General features: G+C 43.3%; 1 protein-coding gene across 5 annotated transcripts in view; it reads right to left on the bottom strand.

The window, feature by feature from the left end:
* Nucleotides 1-3,837: 3,837 nt before the first annotated feature.
* LOC309353038 (UDP-glucuronosyltransferase 1A6-like) overlaps nt 3,838-24,135 on the bottom strand; it is a gene marked incomplete at its 3' end in the record, with an annotated part of 33,445 nt that continues 13,147 nt past the window's right edge. For 2 of the 5 annotated variants that reach the window (XM_081881986.1, XM_081881983.1), the window contains exons 2-5: nt 11,050-11,181; nt 8,946-9,033; nt 7,224-7,443; nt 3,838-4,135 (exon numbers count right to left, since the gene is read on the bottom strand). In XM_081881986.1, coding sequence (XP_081738112.1) covers nt 3,838-4,135; nt 7,224-7,443; nt 8,946-9,033; nt 11,050-11,181 — 738 coding nt within the window. Of the gene's footprint in view, nt 4,136-7,223; nt 7,444-8,945; nt 9,034-11,049; nt 11,182-12,530; nt 13,455-16,034; nt 16,935-19,121; nt 20,001-24,135 lie in introns of those variants that run through there. The other 3 variants (XM_081881985.1, XM_081881984.1, XM_081881982.1) reach the window with 3 other exon arrangements.

The raw sequence follows: 24,135 nt of genomic DNA on the forward strand, positions 1-24,135 counted from the left end.
CCTGATATGTTGTCTAACCTCCCTGCAAACACATCAAGCAATTGTCTCAAACTTTACAGTGCATTTTCATGTCACTTTCCTTGCTACAAAAGTCTGGGGTTTTGTTTTGTTTTTTGTCGGAAGGTGGTTTGTAGCTCAAGAGCTCCAAATTCAATTGAACTGTGCAACCTGAATTTGCCAGTGGGATTGAATCCCACCCACAAAATAGGAACAGTCTCGAAGTACCATGAGTTACAGGGAGCTTACTCCCAAAGTAAAAACACAATTTACCAAAGCTGTTTTTAACCAAAATGAAAACTAAGGGCCGTGTCAAACATGAAAATAATTTCACTACTTGGAAAGCAGGAAAAGGTGGGCAAACCACATGTACTTCAGCACCTGTGATGATCAAGGCACATCAGTTATGCTGTGTGTACACATGATATACATGTACAGCTTGTATACAGGCAGAAAACAGACACATACCAACATTATGCATGGTGCGTGGTATCTTCATGCTTCTCCCTACACCTAAGGATTTTGAGGAAGCCCTGTTTGTTTTTAAAGCCACATTTTGCAAAACTGGGAAAAGAAGTGTGCAACTGCACAGCTGAATTTTTTTTAAAAAATTACCTCTACCACCACCTACTGGACATAGTAAATAGTGTAGCATTATTCTTCAACGACAAATGTATCCACCAGAGCAACTTTTTCATTTTCCACATAGATTTCTCTCTCTCTCTCTCTCTCTCTCTCTCTCTCTCTCACACACACACACACACACACACACACACACGGTCTTGGTCCGTGGGAGTGATCCGGCTCATGGCCAGTAAACCTTGCTGACCCCTGGTCTAGCTCCTACAATTGAAGGGCAATCAATTCCTTGTCCTTTTCAAGGGACTAGTAGTTAACTGCAGGAAACTCCAGAGAAGCTCTGGAGCCAAGTGAGGATTAGCAATTAAGATCCACCCTCTATTGTGTGGGCAGGTAATCCCTCCCCTTACCTGGCCTGGTTTCCCTGGCAACGCTTCCCCCAGGTGGGATTGGACAACTCACTGGGGTAGGCGGGGACCTCCAGGTATCCCACCTGAGGGAAGGCAAAGCCTATGCTGATGGGGCCACTCCAGATCCAGGGCTGCACGCGTCCACGCAAAAGGCGCCCCCCGTTTTAAGTGGGGAGCGGTCATTCCTTGTCCTTTTCAAGGGACTAGTAGTTAACTGCAGGAAATGGAGAATGACTGTTCATACTGGGGGAAGGGGCTATAATACTGGATCGGGGTGCATAGTATATAACCAAATAAAGAAAGGAAAAGGTAAACTTTAAAAATGTTCTTTTCCCGCAACAGATGAATTAGTGGAAGTAATAGCATTTGTGCTCCCTGCAACAATTGAAAAAGATACACATTCATTATAGAAGCTGTTCCTTTGGCAATCTGTGCTTCTATTGTGTTCTGATTGGATATCAGATCTGTCACTACCTATCCATACATGTCCCCAGTCACCATATTTCAAGCATTCAACATGAATGATCTGTCATGCACGCTTCAACTTAAGGAAAGAAGAACTACACAATATTATTTGAGATTTATTTGCAGAACAGCAGTCACAGAGATCAGCAGAGTTTAATTAATTAGCATGGCACAGTGATTTCAAATGGGGGAGAAACTCTCACTTTGAAGGTATGTTAAATACAGTTAGGAGACTGATTTATCTGAATAATACTTGCATTTGGTCATTTTTCTTCCAGGTGACTGAGCCAAGGTGCAACTGCTGGCCTAATTAGAGTTTCACCTGGCTTGCCAGTAGTATATATGAAAAGGATCTTGGGGTCTTAGAGGACCACAAGCTTAACATGAGTCAACAGTGTGATACAGCAGGGGGAAAAGCTAGTGCCATTCAAGGCTGCATCAACAGAAGTACAGTGTTCAAATCAAGGGAAGTAATAGTCCCACTCTATTCTGCCTTGGTCAGACCACACCTGTGCCACAATTTAAGAAGGATATTGACAAGCTGGAACATGTGCAGAGGAGGACAACCAAGATGATCAAGGGTCTGGAAACCAAGTCTTATGAGAAACGGTTGAAGGAGTTGGGTATGTTCAGCTTAGTAAAGAGGAGACTGAGAGGAGATATGATAGCCATCTTCAAATATCAAGAGCTGTCACATGGAAGATGGAGCAAGCTTGTTTTCTCCTGATCCAGAGAGTAGGACTCAAACCTTCAGGACACAATAAAGGAGATTCCAACTAAACATCATAGATTCTTAGAGTTGGAAGGGACCCCAAAGGGTAATCTAATCTAACCTCCTGCAATGCAAGAATCTCACAAAATTATTGTTCCATGTTTCTGAATATCTGTCTCTGTCTCATAAGACTAGACATAATGGACACCTAACGAAGCCAAATACTGGAAGATTCAGGACAGATAAAGTATTTGTTCACACAGCTCATAGTTAAACTGTGGAATGCCCTCCCCCAAGAGGCAGTGCGGCCACCAACCTGGATGGCTTTAGAAGAGGATCAAACATGTTCATGGAGGAGACTCCCAATGGCCACTAGCCATAATGGCCGTGCTCTGTCTCCATGGGTGGAAGCTGTAATAATTCTGAATACCAGTTGCTGGAACCCACAGGAGGGGAGAGGGCTCTTGGGCTTGGGTCCTGGCTTGCCAGTTTCCCACAGGTATCCAAAGTGACCACCATGAAAACAGGGTGCTGGATTAAACGGACCACTGCCCTTATGTTTCCATGTACAGGATGTACATGGCCCCTTATAGACAGCCAAACCGGCAGTATTAGTATGGCGTTCACAAGGATGTTCAACCAAACCGGCAGTGTTAGTAAGGTGCTCACTGTCTTCTTAATATTACAGGAGATGCTGTCACAACAACATTTCTGAAGTAGGAGGGGAAACAGGAGTTTGTTCTAATGTTCTAATTAACACTTGCAGCCAACAAACACGGCTGTGCTGCCATTTCAAAGGGAGAGGGTCATCTGTGATGGCATTTATGTTTTGAAATTGCTTGGACTTGGATTGACTTTAGACACCAGTAGCCCACTCAACTAACATGGGAATGGCTCATGTATACCATTAATAGCCAACCTTCTCAGGTCCACCAGCAAAGCAGGTTCCAAAAAATATATTGCATATGGCTGTCCTCCTTCTCCTTATATTTATTGGCATTATAAGGCCATACCTCGTTCTTCTCTTTCCAGGCTGAAGGGGCAGGGGGTTCCTATGGAAGGCGGCATTCCCATAAGCAGCTTTTATCAACCCTGTGCAATGGGCTCCACTTGTCAGAGTCCACTCTCTCACTCAATTGTTAAAGGTAGCCCAGCTTCCTTTCTCTGCTATCTGAACATTACCATTGTGTTTTCCATCTCTTTCTTCCTGTTAAAATATACCTCCCTCCAAAACACTGGTGGCACCACTGACCCCATTTGTGGGCCTCGACCCATCAGTTCAAGATAAGTTATGCAAACAATTGATTCCCCAACAGATCAATTGACTACAGAACTGTGGGATCTGTATGGAAGTTCACAAGTCCCTTGGCTATCAGATTGCTTGTTCATTGACTAAAATAGTTTGAATTCATATATAGGCATGGAAGTGACCTTGCAAATCATCATGTATGTGTTTTTAAGAGCTCCTGCAAATTGGGAGGGGTAGACAACATAGTGCCCGCCAGATATTTTGTACCACAGCTCCTGCCATCTCTGACCATGCTAGCTAGGTCTGATGGGAGTTGTAATCCAAAACCTCTGGAGGACTTCATGTTGGCTACCTCTGCCTTCTGAACCCCAAGAGCAGGACCCAGTTTCTTCTGTTCCTCTTCATCTTACATGCCCCACCCCATTTCAGTGTGATTTTGATTTGCTTTTCTTGCTCATCCTTCCACTTTTACAGCAACACTTTCTGCAGCAAAACAGGCAGCACTTCAGTGAGATAAATAGGGCAAGGAGTACAACAGCCAGGAGGAAGGCAATGACGTCAAGAGAGTGATACTGGATCCAGTTGAGGTCATGTGCTGCCGGCCTCAAGTGGGGAGCCCCCTTGTGCTTCATCACAAACTCCACCCAATGCACCGCAAGGTCAAGAGGTTCAATGGGCCTGTCCAGGTGGAGAGCTGAGAGACGCTGGATGTTCTCTTTATACCTAAAAGAAAAGAACCTCTTTAGGAAATAAATAATACAGGGAAATAAAACACACAGCATAGAAGCAGATTTTCAAAGCGTTTGAAATCCAAGTGGAGTTGATACTGTTCTGAGAGACTGTGGACATGGGATGCAAACCCCTCCCCTGTTCCTGTGTGTGCTGATGCACACACTTTGGGATACTCTGTATACAGCTTATACAGGGTGACTGAGGCCAGAGTTCTGGTGCTTTTAGTAGCTGAACCCTAATTTTTCTCTGGTGGATCTTTCACATAGCTGATCTGTCTCCTATGTGACAGCTGCTGCTAATCACAGGTCCTTGGAGATAAAAATGGAGAATGATGCAGTGTCCAGGAACTTCTGTGGGGCAACTGATGATACTGGTGACCACCAGCAGTTGGAGGAGGGATGATCTCAGTCAGTGTCTCTTAAACACAGAATGTGGCCTGCTGAGGGAAGAACAGGGCCACTCCCCAATGTGGAGGGAGATGCCCCCTGCCTTCACTGCTGCTTCCTGACAGTTCCTCCAAGGACGTCCTTTTCCATTCCCTTCAGTTGCCCCGCAGTGACTGCGTAAACTGGAAGTAGGATGTTATGAATCAGCAGAGGGTATAATAACAAACAGCAGATTTGCTGGCTACCCTTGGCAGAAACAGCAGAAACAGGAGCAGAGATGGAATATTGTGCAGGACAGTGGTTTGTGATGGTTATGGAATGCTTTCCAGATCAACCTGTCTGTGAAGGAACCCCTGGAAACATTATGGAGCATTATGGGGGATTTGGGAGAATACTCCAGGGCACTTGGCTCACCTGGAGCACTGGCGCGGCTTCTTGGCCCTCCCCCCTGCCCCCACTTATTGTCCCCTTGGGGGAGCTAGCACTACACATTAGAAGATACTCCAAACTCTCTTGCAGCTGCTCATTGTAGGGAAAGCTTTCTTTTACGGAACGTTGCCATTACTTAACTTTTATTTGATAATGCTCTGATTAGCTTCTGAAAATGCCACGGTCTGATAGAACAGTGTTTCCCAACCGGTGTTCCGCGGCACACTAGTGTGCCGCAAGACGTTGCCTGGTGTGCCGTGGGAGGGAGGCGGGCGAGTCCGGCGGCGAGAGGCGGGGCGGCGGCGAGCACACGCGGGGCGGCGAGCGAGCTCCCTCCCAAATCCCATCGCCGCTCGCTTCGGCCGGCCGCCCCGTGCCGCCGCTCCAAGCCTCGCGCGCCCAGCGGGAGCTCCTGCCGGGCGCGCAAGGCTTGCAGACACTCGCCCGAAGCACGGGGAGCCCTCCGGAGGGCTCCGCGTGCTTCGGGCAACAGGCTGCCGCCCCAAGCCTTGCGCGCCTGGCGGGAGCTCCTGCCGGGTGCGCAAGGCTTGCAAACACTCGCCCGAAGCACGGGGAGCCCTCCGGAGGGCTCTGCGTGCTTCGGGCAACAGGCTGCCGCCCCAAGCCTTGCGCGCCTGGCGGGAGCTCCTGCCGGGCGCGCAAGGCTTGCGGACAGCTTCCTGAAGCCTGGAGAGCAAGAGGGGTCAGTGCGCACCGATGCCTCTTGCTCTCCAGGCTTCAGCGAAAGCCTGCATTCGCCCCATAGGACGCACACACATTTCCCCTTTATTTTTGGAGGGGAATAAGTGCGTCCTATGGGGCAAAAAATACGGTACTTTCTTTGTGTTTATTTGATGCCTATTAAAGAGAGTTACTTTATATATAGTCAATATAGGCACAGAGTTAATTTTTTAAACATTTTCTAATGGTGGTGTGCCTCGAGATTTTTTTCATGAAACAAGTGTGCCTTTGCCCAAAAAAGGTTGGGAAACACTGTGATAGAAGACATTTTTAAAATCACTACTGCAGAGGACCCAGAGTCCCGATAAAGAATCAAAGCAGTAAAAACAGAGGGGTTGTTTAGAAGAGACTTTCTTCTTCACCTGTCACCAGCAGCCATGTAGCAACCCCCGCTGATTTCAATGACAAGCAGTGGCTCTGCCCCCTTGCAGGGCCTGAATCACCAAGCAAACGCCGTGCTGCCCTCAAGCTCCCATCCCACCAGGAAGTCCACCCCCAGCAGCCCCCCTGCCACCCAACAGACCCCCGTGGCACCCTACAACCCCCCCACGCCCAGTGCAGAACACTCCCCCCGCCCCGTATATTTCCATGGTATACTTCCTTGCATATTCTGATTTTAAATGTACCATATTTTTAGCTCCATAAGACACACCTGGCCACAAGATGCACCTAGTTTTTATAGGAGGAAAACAAGAAAAAAAATATATTCTGAACGAAACAGTGGATGTATGATTTTTGTGGTTCATGCTGTGGCCACAGACATGATATGTGAATTGATGGTGAATTTGGGGTGACCCACTGCAAAAATCCTGAAGATCCACGTGGATCCGTGCTTTGTAACCATGTTTTTGTGCCATCGCGGCCCCACGAAACAGTGGATGCGTGATTTTTTGGTGCAGGCTATAACCATGGACACCCTATGTGATCTGATGGTGAATTTGGGGTGACCCAATGCAAAAATCCTGAGGATCCATGTGCTTTTACCTCCCCCTTCCCAGACAGCCTCCTTTATCTCTAGAGCCCTTATCTCCCTCCTGATTGGTTGCCGATCAGCTGCTCAGCGGCTTTGTTTCAACACCCCCTTCCCTTTTGTTTGCCTTGGTGTCTTTTCCTTAGCTGGAGCATTTTTTTGCTCCTCCTTTTCTTCTAATTTCTCTCCTCATTGCTTGTTTTAGTATTCCTGTCTCCTCTCCTTGCAAGTTCACTGTCTTTACCTCCCCCCTCCCAGACAACCTCCTTTATCGCTAGAGTCCCTTATCTCCCTCCCGATTGCTTGCCGATCAGCTGCTCAGCGGCTTTGTTTCAACACCCCCTTCCCTCTTTCTAAAAATAAAAGCACATCTGCTTTTTGCCCCTCAGCAATTTGGCTCCAGGGACCACGCATTCGCTCCACAAGATGCACAGACATTTCCCCTTACTTTTTAGGAGGAAAAAAGTACGTCTTATGGAGTGAAAAATACAGTACTTTGGGCCAACCCTAAAATGAGTTTTGTACCACTCATTTTGTACCACTCATTACTCACTTTTTATCATAAATAACAGCCTTCAGTGCATCAGATAAATCCTTGGAAGTCATTTCAACTACATTCAGAGTCACTCCTGCTCCTCGAGATTCCATCCGCTTTGCATTGTCCATCTGATCTCCAAAAAGTGGCATTAGCACCATTGGTACTGCATTGCAGATTCCCTCATAGACCCCATGGGAGCCAGCATGAGTGATAAAGGCTCTGGCTTTTGGATGAGCTGTTGAGGAAAGAGCAGGAGGTGGAGAAATACCAACAGGTTTATTATTCTGCTAACAACAACGTATCAAGGCCAAGTTTTAAAATTGCATTTTTATGGAAGCAGCCAATTGAAGTTCAAATTAAACAGCTATATGATTAAGCTGATCTCCTTGGACTGTTATGTACAGTCTAGCAAAATGTCTTTCAGAAGGATGGTACAGAACTGTGGGAGGAGAGAAGTGGCCCCCTTCTAGGCCATCTAGGCCAGGGGTGGGGACCCTCTGTCAGCCAAAGGGTCACATTCCTTCATGGACAGCCTTCTAGGACTCCAGACCAGTGGTGGGTCCTGCCACACTCCACCCAGGCAGTTCAAGGTCACAGCCCAGGCAGGTAGGGTGCAGAGTAGGGCCAGTGAAGTATGTGGCCTGGGGGCATGGCCGGTGTTGAGTCCTGAAGGCCAGATAAAGAGGCTTGGGTTCTCCATCCCTGATCCCTCAATTTAATACAAAGGGTGGAGACCCTTTGGCCTGAGAGCCAGATTTGACCCACCAGATTTGGCCTGTGAGGCTGTTTTCTTCAAACCACACCCACCTGCCCCATATTTGATACCACATGTAATGTCAGATGTGGGACACTGAACATCAAGTGATGGGCAGGGAGTCCTATCCTCTTGGGACCAAGCGTGCACCTGTAGAAAGCAGGATATCAGCTGCCTCCAGTATCCTGTCTTGTTTGGTGCTAAATTCCATTAAAGCCAATGGTACTTTGGTCAGTCATTGTTTTCCACAGAACTGAATGCAATTTTCACTCCAGCAAGTAGTTAAGGGTAAGGATGAGCAAATCAGTCAGTTTTGGTTTCTCCCAGTTTCTCATCTTACCAGTCTTATGTTCAGTTCTCCATACCTCTATGCCAGTTTGCAATTATTATTATTATTATTATTAGTTACCATGAAAACTCGCCAAAGTTTTAGTGTGAATTTCTCCTAATATAATGGATTCCAGTAGGTTATTTTTACTACTTTCAGCATTTTTATGCATGCCTCACCATAGTATATACATTTTGTACATTACCTGCATTGCGGAATACAGAGCCATGTGAATTTTGAAGGACGGCTGTGATTCAGTTCACAGATTGTTTTGGATAGTGCGAATGAAGTAAGCTTGCCTTTAAATGGGAACTGAATGAAATTTTCCCCTCACCCCTATTTCATGGCTCACATTTTGGCATCTGTGCCCACTGTCCTTTCAACCATTTCCTTGGTTTTTTATGCACACTATGAGCATAAAGCGCCAGGCAGGGTTTTCTTTTCCTAGTCCAGCTTTTACAGCTACAGGGCTTTGCTCTGAGTGTACATGACCAAGAGCAATGTGGGAGCATGTCCATCCAACATCACATTACTTTACACTTTGCTAAACAGTATTTAGATACACTCTCTCATGGTATTGTTAAGAGGCTGATGGCATTGAAGCAGCATTAAGGGCTGGTTATAGACAACAACATAATTCCTGTCCCAGACATACCAAGCAGATCATTTTGTGGTAGCCACTTCACAAGCTTTGTGTTCTTTGCAAGATTCGGGGGTGTTTCTCCTGTATATCTCCATAGCACCTTCATGAGGAAGGAAATACATAGATTAGGAAATGTATCTTTTCACTTCAAACACTTAAAAAAACTTCAAATTGCACTTGAACAAGCATTCTCTCATATCTCTTACGTAGGGTGCAATGCCTCTTCAAAGAGCCCCATTAGTTGGAAAGGTGGGATATCGGTTAACAACAAATAAATAAGGTACTGCCTGTATATAAAAGAATGAAAGTGCACTTGTATATAAATTCATCAGCTTACCCAAGGTGCTGGAGGGAATGTTCAGAAGTTGGGTCATACATCCACCTATGGTGGGGTTGTGTTAGAGTGCAAGAATTTTCAGCAACAGCATTCAGAGAAATGGATAAGATCTTAAGCCACCACATTATCCTAGCATCTCAATTAGCCCTTTTATTTTTACCCTCATATTTGAGGGTAATAAAAATTTGCACCATTTGCACAAAGTGCTGATAGTACAGCTGCTTATTGCCGCTAGAATGACCATCACAGTTTTGGGGGGAAATAGATGGGGCCAATCTTTCTGTGTGATATTGCCCTGCTAGAAAAAACTAACTAACAAGCTGAGAGTCCTTAGGGGCCAAAGAAAGAAGGAAGATTTTGTATTTGTTTAGTTTGACTTCATTTCAGTTGTAAGCAAAGAGAAACATAGCCCAGGACACCCTCAGCCTACAAATGAATATGGCTCAGTGACTCAGGGCGCTTGAATACTTTAATCACTTTCCCTTGGTATAACAGGCTCTACGTTTTGTCACTTTCTCTTGTTTAACCATTATGTCTGTGCTATAAATAGCTCCAGTCACTACCTCCCACACATTCACTTACCTGCAATCTATTTATTTTGGTTTTATTTTATGTCCGTTTTTGTCCAACAGGGATCTATGATTTTATAAAGAATTTGTATATTTTCACCAGATCCTGTTTGGTACCACTGTATCTTGTAGAATTTTGTAAACCATTTCTTTCCTTTTCTTTTGAAACGTAACAAAAAATTATTTTAAAAATAAATAAATAAATAATAATCCAGGCACTGAGGGAGCCTATTTTTATATTACCACGGCAACATGGTTTCTTCCACACCACCGTGATGCCCTCCAGTTGTTCTGAGCTACAACTCCCATCTTCCCTGACCACTGGCCATGCTGGCTGGGGCAGATGGGATCTGTAGTCAAAGGCATCTGGAAGGCACCAGGTTTAGGAAGTCTGACAAAGGGCAACAGGATGGAGGCCGCTAAAGCAGCTATTTCTTACTCCCAAGAAGGATGAGGCAAGTTTGGGAAATCCATTTATTATTGACTCCTTTCACTTCTTAGCAGCGAAGGAGCTGTATTCTCAGAGTAATGAGGAAAGAAGTCTCATGTTATGGTAGCAAAAAAATGCAGAGAAGGCAAGCTTTCACCAGTTTCTAGACTGGTAATTGATTAGCTGACATGGCTATACTACAATCTATCATCACTAAAACTTCTTCCAATAGATGTCTCTAGCCTCTGGATTTCAGGTGGTGTGCGTGGATAATCTTTTAGCCCACCCTCCCCAACTTAAGGAAACAAGGCCTAGTCCATATGATCTGAAATTTAGTTGCAGAATGTTGGTTATGAAGATCAGCAGGGTTTTCTGCATTGTTCCACTTGTGGTTGCTGTACAATTAGGGGAACCCGCCGAGGGCTCAGCTCTGGCAGCTTTATCTGGAATGCAGCCAAACGTGACAACTGTCAGGGAACTATTCACATCTTGTTCCCCTGTTGTCTTCTTGCAGCAATAGCAGCTGTAGCTGTGCGTAGCTTTTGAGCAGGGTCTGAGCCAGCAGCTGGCATCTAAATTACCATGGCAATATTTCTAAAGAGCTGTATGTGAACAGCTTCCCAGTTCATGCTGTGTCAAGCTGCAAGATTGCTTGTTGGACTGAGGCAAAGGGTTGTGTGTCAACTTCAGCTTCGGAGCCACTTTTAAAGCAGACAGCAAAACATGCATAATGAACCAAAATATTTAACATCCTACGTGAATACCATTTTTCCTTCTTACCGTCTGAGGTATTGTTCCAAACGCTTCAGCAATCTCCATAGCTTTTTTCATTGGAATTTCAGAAACCATTGAACCCAAGGAAAACACCACAATGCCATGTTCGCCAGAACTGTTTACCATGGCTTCAAATTCCTAGGCAAAACAAACAAAGAAACTTTTGGTCAGAATTCTGCATCACGTGGGAATATTTTCATCTCTCCCAAAAAGCTAAAAGAAGAAGTAACCTTTGTTGGGTAAGTGTGTGTGTGTGTGTGTGTGTGTGTGTGTGTGTGTGTGTGTGTGTGTAAACATTAGACCATTTCTAGGACCAGATCTGTTGGGGGGGGGGCAGTGTCGGATCCAGAACAAATCCTTCTGTGTAGGCCCTCCTGTTGCCCCCATCTCTCCTCTGCCCTCCCCAGCAGGGACTCTTCCTCTCCCCTCCACTTACTTTGCTGTTGTTGTTTTGCCACTACTGTAATAGTGGCAGCCTCTCCTCTTCTTCTTCCTCTTCCTCGTCCTCCTCTTCCTCCTCCTCCTCCTCCTCCTCCTCCTCCTCCTCCTCCTCCTCCTCTCTTCCCTGCCCTGGCTTATATTTTTCTTTTGCCCCTGAGAAGAATTGCCCTAGACCAGCCTAATGGTCTACCTGCCCTCACATTCAGTCTTAGACATTGGTCAGGATATTGAATTTCAGGAATCTCTGTTACAACATATCATATGAGTTCATTCATTTAGGATATTTCTAAATTGCTCTTCATCCCAGAAGTCATCACAGAGCAGGTTACAACAGAAAACACAAATGCAATAAGTACAGCAACCAATAAAAATAATAAATAATAATCATACACAATAAATCAGTTACAGATAGGTAGCCGTGTTGGTCTGCCATAGTCAAAACAAAACAAATTCCTTCCAGTAGCACCTTAAAGACCAACTAAGTCAGTTCTTGGTATGAGCTTTCGTGTGCATGCACACTTCAGTGTATCTGAAGAAGTGTGCATGCACACGAAAGCTCATACCAAGAACTGACTTAGTTGGTCTTTAAGGTGCTACTGGAAGGAATTTGTTTTATACACAATAAAGTTTTCCACATCAGCAAAGCAAGTTAGCAGGCTGACATAAATATGATATAATAAGGCGGTTTGCTAAGCTCAGCTAAGGTATTAGGCATTAGGATTTATAAGCCCAGGGCCTCTGTGCATATTATTTTAAATCTGCTCCTTGGTAATTGCATTGTGCCTCTTGATTCCAATATTAAGTCTCCCTTCCAAGTACTAACCAGGTCTGACCCTGCTTAGCTTCCGAGACCAGACAAGATCGGGCATGTTCAGGGTAGTATGGCTGCAGACATTCTGATATTATGTCAAAAGGGAGATGGCACCATGCTATTAACTTTTCCAATCTACTGAAATATCTCAGTCCTAATCCCTTTCTCAGCCTCCATTTTTAAACTGAAGCTTTGAACCGTCTCAGTAAGGGTGAGTGGAGAGGTGGATTCCAACCTGAGTTAGTGGATTTTCCTTTGCACAGTTTATACCCCCAATGAAGACCATGTTGGGCATGATAGGCCTGGGATATTCAAAAACAAAGTCATAGCGCAGAAGCCAAATTGATGCTTGACTATAAAGGTCTGCCACTGTCATATCTTGGTGCAGGAATTCCTTGTTCAGTGTTTCATAGGGTGAATAAAGAAAATAGCATATCATGAATTCCAGCGAGCCGATTAAAAAATTCTTCACTCTCTGTTTAAAGTTCATGTGATCTGTATTGCCCGAGAAAAATTTTGGGACATAAGAATGTGGGTTTGGACACTGTGTTGCCACAAAGTCTAAACCACATGGAATTCCCCGCAAGTAGTAAATAGAAGGAAGGGATAAATACTCAGCCAAGATCTGCCCACATGGAAACACTGGATCCATAACTACAATGTTGAATTTGGTTTCTTTAAGGTAAGAAATCAGCTCTTTGTTGTATAAAAGCTGCTTGCAATTATTATATAGAAGCATTGTAATATTTCTTATTCTTGAAAATGTCCCAGTCATTCTTTCCAGGAAAGGCTGACGTGCAAAAATCCTGTGACCAAGCTTTTGGAATTCTGCTTTCAAGTATTCCTTTGAGTAAGGCACGGCAAATGTTTTCAATGTATAATGTACAGATGACTTTATCCATAAGTTCATCTCAGGAGCAACGACAACTACTTGGTGTCCTCTCTGCTGAAGATGTTCCAAAACTGGACGGATACTGAGCCAGTGACTGCCATCATGGGGTATTACCAACACCTTTCCTCCATCCGTGAGGTTCCAGAAAAAGAGAGTAAGCAAAACACAAATGCCTTGACGCATAGAAATCTTCTTGCTGGTTGCATTGTGGCATAATTCTAACCCAAAATGAAATGAATGTAAAAAAACCATGGCGAACAGCACAGGAAACAAAGCCTCTTGTGAGCCTTTAGCCCTATCTTCTTCTGCAAATATTTATTTTCTGTGACACATTTATTAAGGCAGTGTGGAATGTTTAAATCTTGGTCAAAGGTCGGTTCTGCAAACCAACCTGGATTGGGTGATAAGGAGTCTGCAGGCTAGCCTGTTGCATAAGTGTCTCTACTACCACTTCTGTACTCAGCCAGTGACTTCCATCCTGTAGCTTCACAAACAGCTTCCCACTTCCAGCACAACGCATCAAGATTCTAAGCATCAAGTAAATCTTTAATTTGTTGCCTCTGCTGAACCTCTTGTCAGGACAAATAGCCCATACAGTGGTACCTCGGGTTAAGTACTTAATTTGTTCCAGAGGTGCGTTCTTAACCTGAAACTGTTCTTAACCTGAAGCACCACTTTAGCTAATGAGGCCTCTATTGAAGCACTATTTCTGGGTTAGTGGAGTCTGTAACCTGAAGCATATGTAACCTGAAGCGTATGTAACCTGAGGTACTACTGTATATCCAATTATAAGAGCAATGTCAACTGAGTTAATGTTTTAAATGGTTAAGTGGCTCAGGACCACAGTACCTCAAGGACTGTCTATCTCAGTATGAACCGACTCAGATCCTGCAACCATCCTCTGAGGCCCTTCTTCGTGTGCCTCCTCCACAAGAGACCAGGAGGGTGGCAGCATGAGAATGGGTCTTTTCTGTAGTGGTTCCCTGTTTGTGGAATGTCATCTGGTGTCTTCATTATACATTTTTAGGGGCCAGGCAAAAACATTCTTTATCAATGAGGACTTTGGCTAATTAACAGTCTACGTCCTTTTGTGGAATCAGGGTTATTGGTTTGTTTGGGTTTTGTTCTTGTCTTGTTATGTATTTTGTGGTATTGTTCTGTATTTTTATGCTGTGAACCCCCATGAAGTCTTCAGAAGAAGGGTGGTATACACATTGAATAAATAAAATAAAACAAAATAAACCCCCAAAACCCTTTAGCCAGCAAATAAAACTATTATTTTTAAAAATCAAATACAGTACAGTGGTACCTCGGGTTACACACGCTTCAGGTTACATACGCTTCAGGTTACAGACTCCGCTAACCCAGAAATAGTGCTTCAGGTTAAGAACTTTGCTTCAGGATGAGAACAGAAATTGTGCTCCGGCGGTGCAGCGGCAGCAGGAGGCCCCATTAGCTAAAGTGGTGCTTCAGGTTAAGAACAGTTTCAGGTTAAGAATGGACCTCTGGAATGAATTAAATACTTAACCCGAGGTACCACTGTACTCAAACTAAAAAAATATTAAGAATAAGCAGTACAATCCAGAGATCACTTGGGAAGCTTGGGAAGCTTCACAAATACTCAAACAATGGACTGCTCCACACAGGAGTTTACTGTCAATTTTCTGTTAGTCATGTGTATTAGTAGAGTTTTTCGCAATCTCCATTTGACATCATTCTGAGCAAAAAGCCAGCACCATCCCCCCAATTTCCATTTAATCTAGATTTCCCACTTCCTAAATAATTGGATAAGTAAAAATGACCAAGTACAAAACCACAGTTGCTGACGGTGTGGAAGCTCCTTAGTGACTTGGGGTGGGTGGGTGTGGGTGTGTGTGCCACACATGGGTGGTTTCCTTATCACTGCATCCCCTACATTTTGCTGCTCACCTGAACAATTCTTGGGTTTCAAATAATGGTGACTACGGTTCTTGAAGGTAGATTAGCAAAGATACCATACATATGTTTCTCCTCTTGCAGATTGGATGACCTTCCTCACTATCTGCTCAGTTGCATACAGTAAGCCCACAGTTTACGCAGGGGGAAAGAAAGAAAGAAAGAAAGAAAGAAAGAAAGAAAGAAAGAAAGAAAGAAAGAAAATACCTGCATCACTGTAAGCAATGCTAGGCTAGCATTTCTGCTTCTACCTTTGCATCTAAGCAACAGCTCAAAACTCCTTCTAGCTATGTGGGGGACTGTTTCTCCTATCCAAACTCACTTTCTGTTTTTCTCACAGCAGATTTCATGAACCCTCAGCTTGCTGAATGGCATTTTCAGCAGATAGGTAGGTGATCAGTACAGCAAAGGACAGTACCATAGCTCAGGGCAGAACATTTCCCAGGTGGGGAACATGTCTCCGACTCAGTCCGTGGCGGTTAGGGGGTAGAGCTCAGCCATAAAAGTACCAGCCTAACCAGTTTCTTTCTTGGGCCTTTCAGGCGCAATTCCCTTCCCCTGCAGGTCTGAAGCAACATGGACACTCAAGAAAGCAGTAAAGGTAACAGGCTTTTCAGTTCTGAACAATTAATTGGAACAACAGAGTTTTTGGTGCATGAACGAACCGGAAAGTGCCTTAGCTCTTCTCTAAAATTATTATTGCTGGAATCTACCACTTCATTTGCACTAAAGAGTTGGTGGTAATGAAAAAAAAAGAGGCTTTGTTCCATCAATGGAGCAACTAGGATGTCTATGTGCTAACACTTAAGTAGATGCACAATAGGAAATATCATTCATGAAGGACAAGGCAAGTGCCAGAAGGTCACGAAAGGCGGCAAATAAACAACAATTTCACCATAAAGAATTGCAAACCTTGGATAATGGCTTCTTCTGGCCACAGTTAATCCCTCCACTGAAGACCATGTTGGGCATCACCGGTCTGGGGTAATCAAATGCAAAGTCTTGTCTAATTAGCCAAATAGATGTTTTACCAAAAAGTTCTAAGAGTGAAATTTTCCTTTGCAGAAATTCAGTTGCCAGATGTTCGTATTTTCCATAATATGAGTAACAATATAAAGAAGCTAACATCGACATTAAAACATTCTTCACACGCTCAGTAAATGTCATATGATCCGAGTAAGTTGTAAAACCCTCTGGGATGTAAGAAATGGGGCTTGGACACTGAGCAGCTTGGAAGTCCAAACGACATGGAAGTCCACGCAAGAAGTAGACTGTAGGCAAGGAAAGATATTCAGCAAGGATTGGAGCGCAAGGCAGCACAGGATCAGAAAACACAGCATCAAAGTTGCTCTGCTGGAGGAATGGGATGAGTTCTCTGTCGTATAAAAGATGGTGACAAGCAGAAACAAACATGGTAGTAACTTGAGATATGTTTATATACAACTGTACCATGTTCTCTAGGAAATTCAGATTCTTAAGAGCATGCTCAGTCATCGAACTCAGAAGTTCATTCAGCTTCTCCTGGGTGTAAGGCACGGAATGTGTTCTTACGGTGAAATGCTCAGAAGATGTTTGCATGACCAAAGTGTTTTCTGGCATCACAACCACAACCTCATGTCCTTTTTGCGCAAGCATCTCAACTACCACTTGCATGCTCAGCCAGTGACTTCCATCTTGAGGCAACACCAACAGCTTCCCACTTTTGGCACAATGCCACAAAGAGAACCAAAAGGCAAGTCCAGCAACCAGTTGAGACCTTGAATTCAGCCTTGCCATCGTGGTATCAAGAAGTCCTGACTTCCTTACATGCTCTGTGCGTATTATATGAAAGCAGATGTTGCAAGTATAACGTTGGTGCAACCAATGGACTCACTCATACTAAGCATCAAGTAAATGTTTAATGTGAGCCCTCCACTGACACTACTTTTATCAGGACCAAAGGCTGTGCATGAAATAATATTGAACAGATAAGAACAGGGCCAAGTTCATGTCGTACGTTAACAACAACAAAAAAGAAAACTATTCAGCCACAAGAGTTGTAGAAGATGATTTAGCACAATTATGTGGTGTGCTTCTGTAACCCTCAGATTTTAAAATGTTAACTAGAATAAGCAATGATGATCTACCAATCAAGTTGGAACATGTCCAGACAAATAAAGGGCTTCTCCCCATGTCCGTTTACTGTGCATTTGCTCTTAGTTATGTGAGCAAGGTTTTTCAATGTGTACACATCATCCTTAACAAAATGGCAGCCCCAAATTCCTACACATTTAATCCAGATTTTCCCAATCCATGGATAATCCACTGAGGAAAAATGGCCCAGTACAAAAATGTAGTCACTGCTGACAGGGAAGCTTCTTTGATGGAATCTGCACACATATAAAAACTGTTCTGAAAATGCTTTTTGAAAAGTGTTTTTAAAAAATACGTTGAATTTTCCATAAGGCTCACTATTGCCATCTAGTGTCACATTGTATATTACACTTAAAACACACGTAAACATTTTATTTGCAGCTGTGTAGCTGAGTCTTTGGTGCACTTTATTTTTTGGGGAAGGTAGTTTGTCATGTACCCCTCTGGGTAGGAGGGGCTTTTATTTTCATACCCTTTACCTGTATATGCTGCTCAGCTGAATACAAACTAGCCATTTCATTTCCAGTGACCAAAATGCTGCTGCACACTGAAGGCACAACAAAAACACATCTGAAGGCTGTAACTACTGTAACAATATTCAACAACAACAACAAGAGCACGGAGGTCTTGTGCAGGCCTGCTCTGGCACAGGAAGCCAGTGTTAATTCTGTTTAAAAATATACACCATGTCTCTGCAAAAAGAAAAGAAAAACACCCCACAAGCCTCTATTTTGCCCATCAGAAATTGGCTTGAGCTGGTATTTATCTGCCCCCCCCCCAGTTTAGTCATCTGTCCCCACCCCCCTTTGCAACCACCACAAATCAAGAGCTCTGTCACTTTGCTGCTGCCCCTCCCTGTTCCATCTCCATTCCGCTGAGCAGCAGCACGGCCACTGCTGGGAGGGCACTCCCCCCCCCACAACACAACACATACTGCAAAATAAAAAAATTCCTTCCAGTAGCACCTCAGAGACCAACTAAGTTTGTTATTCGTATTCTGAACCAGGTAACTACATTATCACTAATTTCAAAAGTTATAGCAACCAGTTAGTAGACATGTTTGTTGGAAAAAGTTGGATTTTCAGATTGTCAATTTGATGTAATTGTTTAAGCTGGTCCTTTCTGTGATTTTTTAAAAAATTGCTTTGATTTAAACCAGTCCCCTCTGCATTCAGGTCTGTAGTTCAAGTTTGTGAATAGTTATGTGAGAAGGAAGCAATCCTCCCCATCAAAAATATCCACCTATAAGCAATTGTCCTGAAGCAAAATATTTGGTTGATGAGTTCAAATAAATCTTTAATGCATGTCTTCCTGAGACTTCTGCCCAATTCTGTGGGTTTCCTGCAACATTTGCCTTTTGTATTCAAAAGGGATATTGAATCCTCCACTGATTCCACATCCTAGAGCTCCTGCTCCCTGGCTTCAGGAGCGCCACCTTGCCTCCCACATGGAGGGGGCCCAGTGTTTTGTGATGTCACGTCATGCCCCCCTCTGCGTGTCCCACAAGTGTTCGCCTGGAGGTGAAGCATAGAGGGCGCAGAGGGCAATCTTCACCCTCTGTGCGACTCGCCCCCACCCAGCACTGTTTTGTCTAGAAAAAAAGAACTGCATAGGAATCTTGATTTACTGAGTCAGACCTCAGTTCTGTGTAGTTCAGTATATTCTGCATGGATTGGAAGCTGCTTTCCTGGGCTTTAGAAAGGGGTCTAATCCTGCCCTACCTGGAGATGCTCCAGGGGACCCGGAATCTTCTGATGGAAAGCTGTACCACTGAGCTACAATAAATTGCTATAGTGGACATACAGAAAGACAGAGGGCATAACACTAATAAAATAACTACAAATGTCATGATAAAGTGTTACAAACCTTGGATAATGGCTTCTTCAGGGCACAATTAATCCCTCCAATAAAGACCATGTTGGGCATCACAGGTTTGGGGTACTCAAATGCAAAGTCATACCTCAGCAACCAAAGGGATGTTTTACTAAAAAGTTCCAAGGCTGTAATCTTCCTCTGCAGAAACTGAGTAGCAAGCTGTTCATATTTTTCATAAAATAAGTAGCAAACTAAAGAATTGAACTGAGTCATTAAAACATTCTTCACACGCTCAGTAAATGTCATATGATCCGAGTAAGTTGTAAAACCCTCTGGGATGTAAGAAATGGGGCTTGGACACTGAGCAGCTTGGAAGTCCAAACGACATGGAAGTCCACGCAAGAAGTAGACTCTAGGCAAGGAAAGATATTCAGCAAGGATTGATGCGCAAGGCAGCACAGGATCAGAAAACACAGCATCAAAGTTGCTCTGCTGGAGGAATTGGATGAGTTCTCTGTCGTATAAAAGATGGTGACAAGCAGAAACAAACATGGAAACACTATGAGATAAATTTCTATAGATTTGAACAACCTTCTCCAGGAGGTGAGGATTATTAAAAATATTCTCACCTATTGCCCTGTAAAATTCGTCCAACTGCTCCTGGGTGTAAGGCACGGAATGTGTTCTTACGGTGAAATGCTCAGAAGATGTTTGCATGACCAAAGTGTTTTCTGGCATCACAACCACAACCTCATGTCCTTTTTGCGCAAGCATCTCAACTACCACTTGCATGCTCAGCCAGTGACTTCCATCTAGAGGCAACACCAACAGCTTCCCACTTTCGGCACAATGCCACAAAGAGAACCAAAAGGCAAGTCCAGCAACCAGTTGAGACCTTGAATTCAGCCTTGCCATCGTGGTATCAAGGAGTCCTGACTTCCTTACACGCTTTGTGCGTATTATATGAAAGCAGATGTTGCAAGTATAACGTTGGTGCAGCCAATGGACTCACTCATACTAAGCATCAAGTAAATGTTTAATGTGTGCCCTCCACTGATGCTACTTTTATCAGGACCAAAGGCTGTGCATGAAATAATATTGAACAGATAAGAACAGGGCCAACCAAGTTCATGTCGTACTTTAACAACAACAAAAAAGAAAACTCTTCAGCAGCAAGAGTTGTAAAAGATGATTTAGCACAATTATGTGGTGTGCTTCTGTAACCCTCAGATTTTAAAATGTTAACTAGAACAAGCAACACAGAACAGAAAGGCAAGGCCAGTGGCTTGTTGAGACCTTGAATTCATCGTTCCTGTCATGGTAACAAGAAGCCCTGACTTTGATATACTGTATGCCTAATGCACAAAATCAGATGGTGCTGAGTATAATAATGGTGTAGCCCACAGCATCACTGATTCCAAGCATCAGGTAAATGTTTAATAAATGTCCTCCACTGATCTTATGACCGGGGCTACATTCAAACTTACTAAATAGATAAGAATAGGGCCAAATGAGTTTATGTTGTACATTAACGAAACAATATCAGTAGCAATATTTGCCTGCAGATGATTCAGCATAAGTTTGTAGTTTTATCCTGTAGTTCGCGGAGGTCAGGCAGTATAGTTACCATAATGTCATATATTGTACTCTTTTTTTGTGAGCTTCCTATGGAGCATCAACTTTATTGTTGCTAGAAAGGGGACCTCCCTAAACCCGATAAATTAATAAATGGTAGAATTCTGATTATTTGGGATATGAAGGCTAAATACAAGCTGCAGAAGTATTTCTGGGCTAGCTTATGCAAAATAACCTGGCAATGTAGGGCCATTAAAAACAACACAGGGCCATTGGCAAGGCAAGAGTCCGTTCCTCTGCCCTGAGGTGTAAACAGATATGGGGAGATGGGGTTGGAAGGTTGACAGGGTAACTGGATGTCAAAGGAGCCAGCCTCTGCAGAGGATTGGGGGGCAATGCAACATTGTGCAATGTGCTGATGTCCCATGTGCAACATCATCTGAATATTGAGGGTGGCTGCCCCTCAAAAAAAAATAAAAATATTTAGGGGGCTGAAACTGCCTTGGCCCCTAGAAGTTGGTGCCTATGCTGGGTGTGATGTCACAGAAGAGTTTGGGGCCTTTGGCACAAGGCTTGGAATAGCTGAGAACAAAGGACAGAACCATTTGGGCAGGTTGGCTGAAGGGAGGCTGGGAGAGAGGCCTTGGACTCCAGGGCTGTGCTGCTGTGGGGAACAAGCCTCTTTGGACATGACCATACTATAAGATCTGGACTCCCTCCAGGCAGACTGAAGGTGTAAATAGGTGAATAAACCATATTTCTTAAAGCTACGACAGTGCGTCTTTAATTCCCCAAAGGAGCACAGACCCTGGTTTACGGCCAAGACCTCTGGAATCCTGTGCACGGCTCAGCAGGAATTGGGGTGGCCAGTAACAATATTAAAGAAAACATAATCTCTTGTACATATTTCTATGTAAAAGAGAGGACAAGTGGAGCCGGAATATCTTATTTCTGATATCAAGCATTACAGCTAGCAACTCATTATTGTGAGTTTCCTCATAGAGAGGAAAGGCAGAAATTAAAGGTATTATACAGCCTACCCCCATGACCACCCAGAGCGAGGCAGACTGCAGAGGCGGCAGCAAATAGGCCTAGCATCAGCACCAGGAGTAGCCAGTGCCGACTGCGGCATCATCCTCTCTTGTTACTTAAAAAAAAAAAAATTCTTAGTCAGATGGCAGCAAGCCAGTGTAGCATATGGTAACAGACATTCATTTTAATATTTTTATTTTAAATATATATTGAGATGTATTCAATTCTCCCTCTGTTTGCTTCGTGCAATGAGTGCAATGGGACTCCTCTTTCCTCTGCTTCCCACATCCATCTCCAGAATATGCAACGGAGGGACTTCCAACCACCTGGAGTTGATTTTGAGGGGTTTTTTTGGGGTGGGGGTGGGCTGGAAGGGAATAGGAAAGGACAGAGTTCCACTGCCTGCACAAAGTCAATTGCACTGGTGAAGCTTCAGCACTGGGTATCACCCCCTATCCTTTTTTTACATGAAAATAGTGCTTAGCTCCAGACAAAAATGTTTGGAATCAGTGGAGTAGAAACAAAAGCAAATCAGTTTGTCAACACTAGTCAAGGATCCTTAATAACACTAGTCAAGGCACAGATCATAGCATAATGCAGGTGACGGAGGTCCTGTAAAATTGAAGATATATAGTAATTTCATGAGAAAGTGTTTCAAACCTTGGATAATGCCTTCTCTGTTCAGAGTTTATCTCTCCAATTAAAACCATGTCTGAGGTAATCAAATGCAAATTCATACCTCAGCAACCAAAGGGATGTTTTACCTTTAAAAGAATCCAAGATTGTAATCTTCCTCTGCAGAGATTCAGAAGCAAGATACACATATTTACAAAAAAAATAAAGTGCAAAATAAAGAATTTAAAACCATCATTAAAATGTTTGTTTTTTTAAAAAAATAATATATATTGAGGTTTTAAAGGTTACACATGAAACAGAAAAACACCAAATTAAACAGAAAACAAAACAATGTATCACAATAAAAAAAGAATACAATAAAAATAAAAAAATAAAAATTAAGAAAAAACTAAAAACAAAAGCAAAAAACACATCAAACCTTCACATAATTTATCTTTCATTTGCTTGTTTCCTTGACCTCCTCCCACCTCCTTTTTTTGTATTCTAATTCAGTTAGATATTTCAGCAAATCCTTTCCCTCTTTATTTTGTCCTTATAATCTATCTTAATGTACTGTAATTTTACATTCTCTTCTTTCACGAATTAACAATCCGTTTTTACATTTTTAAATCTTATTTATCATTAAAACTAATATATCTATTTGAACTTAATCTCTTAGAACATTTCCACTAGGGTCATAAAAATTTCATTCCACGATTTTTCTCTCCCTCATTAAATTTTTACAAAATTTCCAAATATAAACTTTAAATTCCCAATCTTCTTCCACCGTCTCCTCTCCCTGGTCTCGGCCTCTGCTGTCCCTTCTGTCAACTCCAGACAGTCCATCAACCTGGAGATCTTATATCTGAGGCTCTTAACTCTTCTTCATGTCCCTTCTGCCGATCTTCTTCATAGTCTTTAGTGCTAAAAAGCAGATCTCGGGGGAGCTCCATCCCAACAATGCCTTTATTCCTTCTTAACAGGACAGCCAGATTTCCATAGTTAAAGCTAGGATCCATAAAGCATTCCAAATCTTGTTTCATAGTTCCTCCAAATCCAAAGGCCCCAAAAGCTCCAATCTCCTCCTGACCCAAATCCATATCCCAGAAGTCAGTTGATCCCTGCATTGGGGAATCTCTCCAACTTTCCTTTTCCAGACCAGACCAGGCCAGGCTCCAATCTTCAAGATCTGGCTTTTTCTAGTTTCAAAGGCCTCAACTTGTAATCCTCAATTTGCATCTGTAAGGTTAAGGCTCCCCCTTGTATTACTTTAGGTTCAACCACAGCAACTTTCTCCTTCTCCTTTTCAACGATTTGTTCAGTCATGATAGATTCCTGTGCCGGATCCTGGACAACTTCTGTGTTGATACCCACTTTTGATCCCAAGATGTCAATTTTAGTAGCCATAGCATCTATCTGTTTATGAAGCTTTTCCAACAAATAGTTTGTCTTATAAAATGCAGACACTAAATCTTCCCTAACCGACATTCTTGGGATGTTCAAGGTCAAACTCTGGTTTCTCACAGTCCTTATCTTACAGCTGGATTCCTCAGCTCCACTCTTGTAACAGTTTCAAAGACTCAGTCCTTTCCAACACAATTCCAAAGATGAAAAATAGTATCAATTTTCAGTTACTTTTTCTTCTTTTAAAACGCAGAAGCGGACAATGGAAACAGTATCTTTCTCTTATAGCTAGTTGTCAAATATGTACTGTTCACCGTCAATGGACTTTTTCCTCTTTTTTTTCTTTTTGCAGCCCGTTCCCAGGTTCAGAGACGTGGTAATTTAGTTTTTCACTCTCTCCTGCAGGCACGCTTGGTCAAAATTTTCCCCCTCTTCCCCT

The sequence above is a fragment of the Podarcis erhardii genome, assembly GCF_964252035.2.
Source record: "Podarcis erhardii genome assembly, chromosome: 1".
Classification (NCBI taxonomy): domain Eukaryota; kingdom Metazoa; phylum Chordata; class Lepidosauria; order Squamata; family Lacertidae; genus Podarcis; species Podarcis erhardii.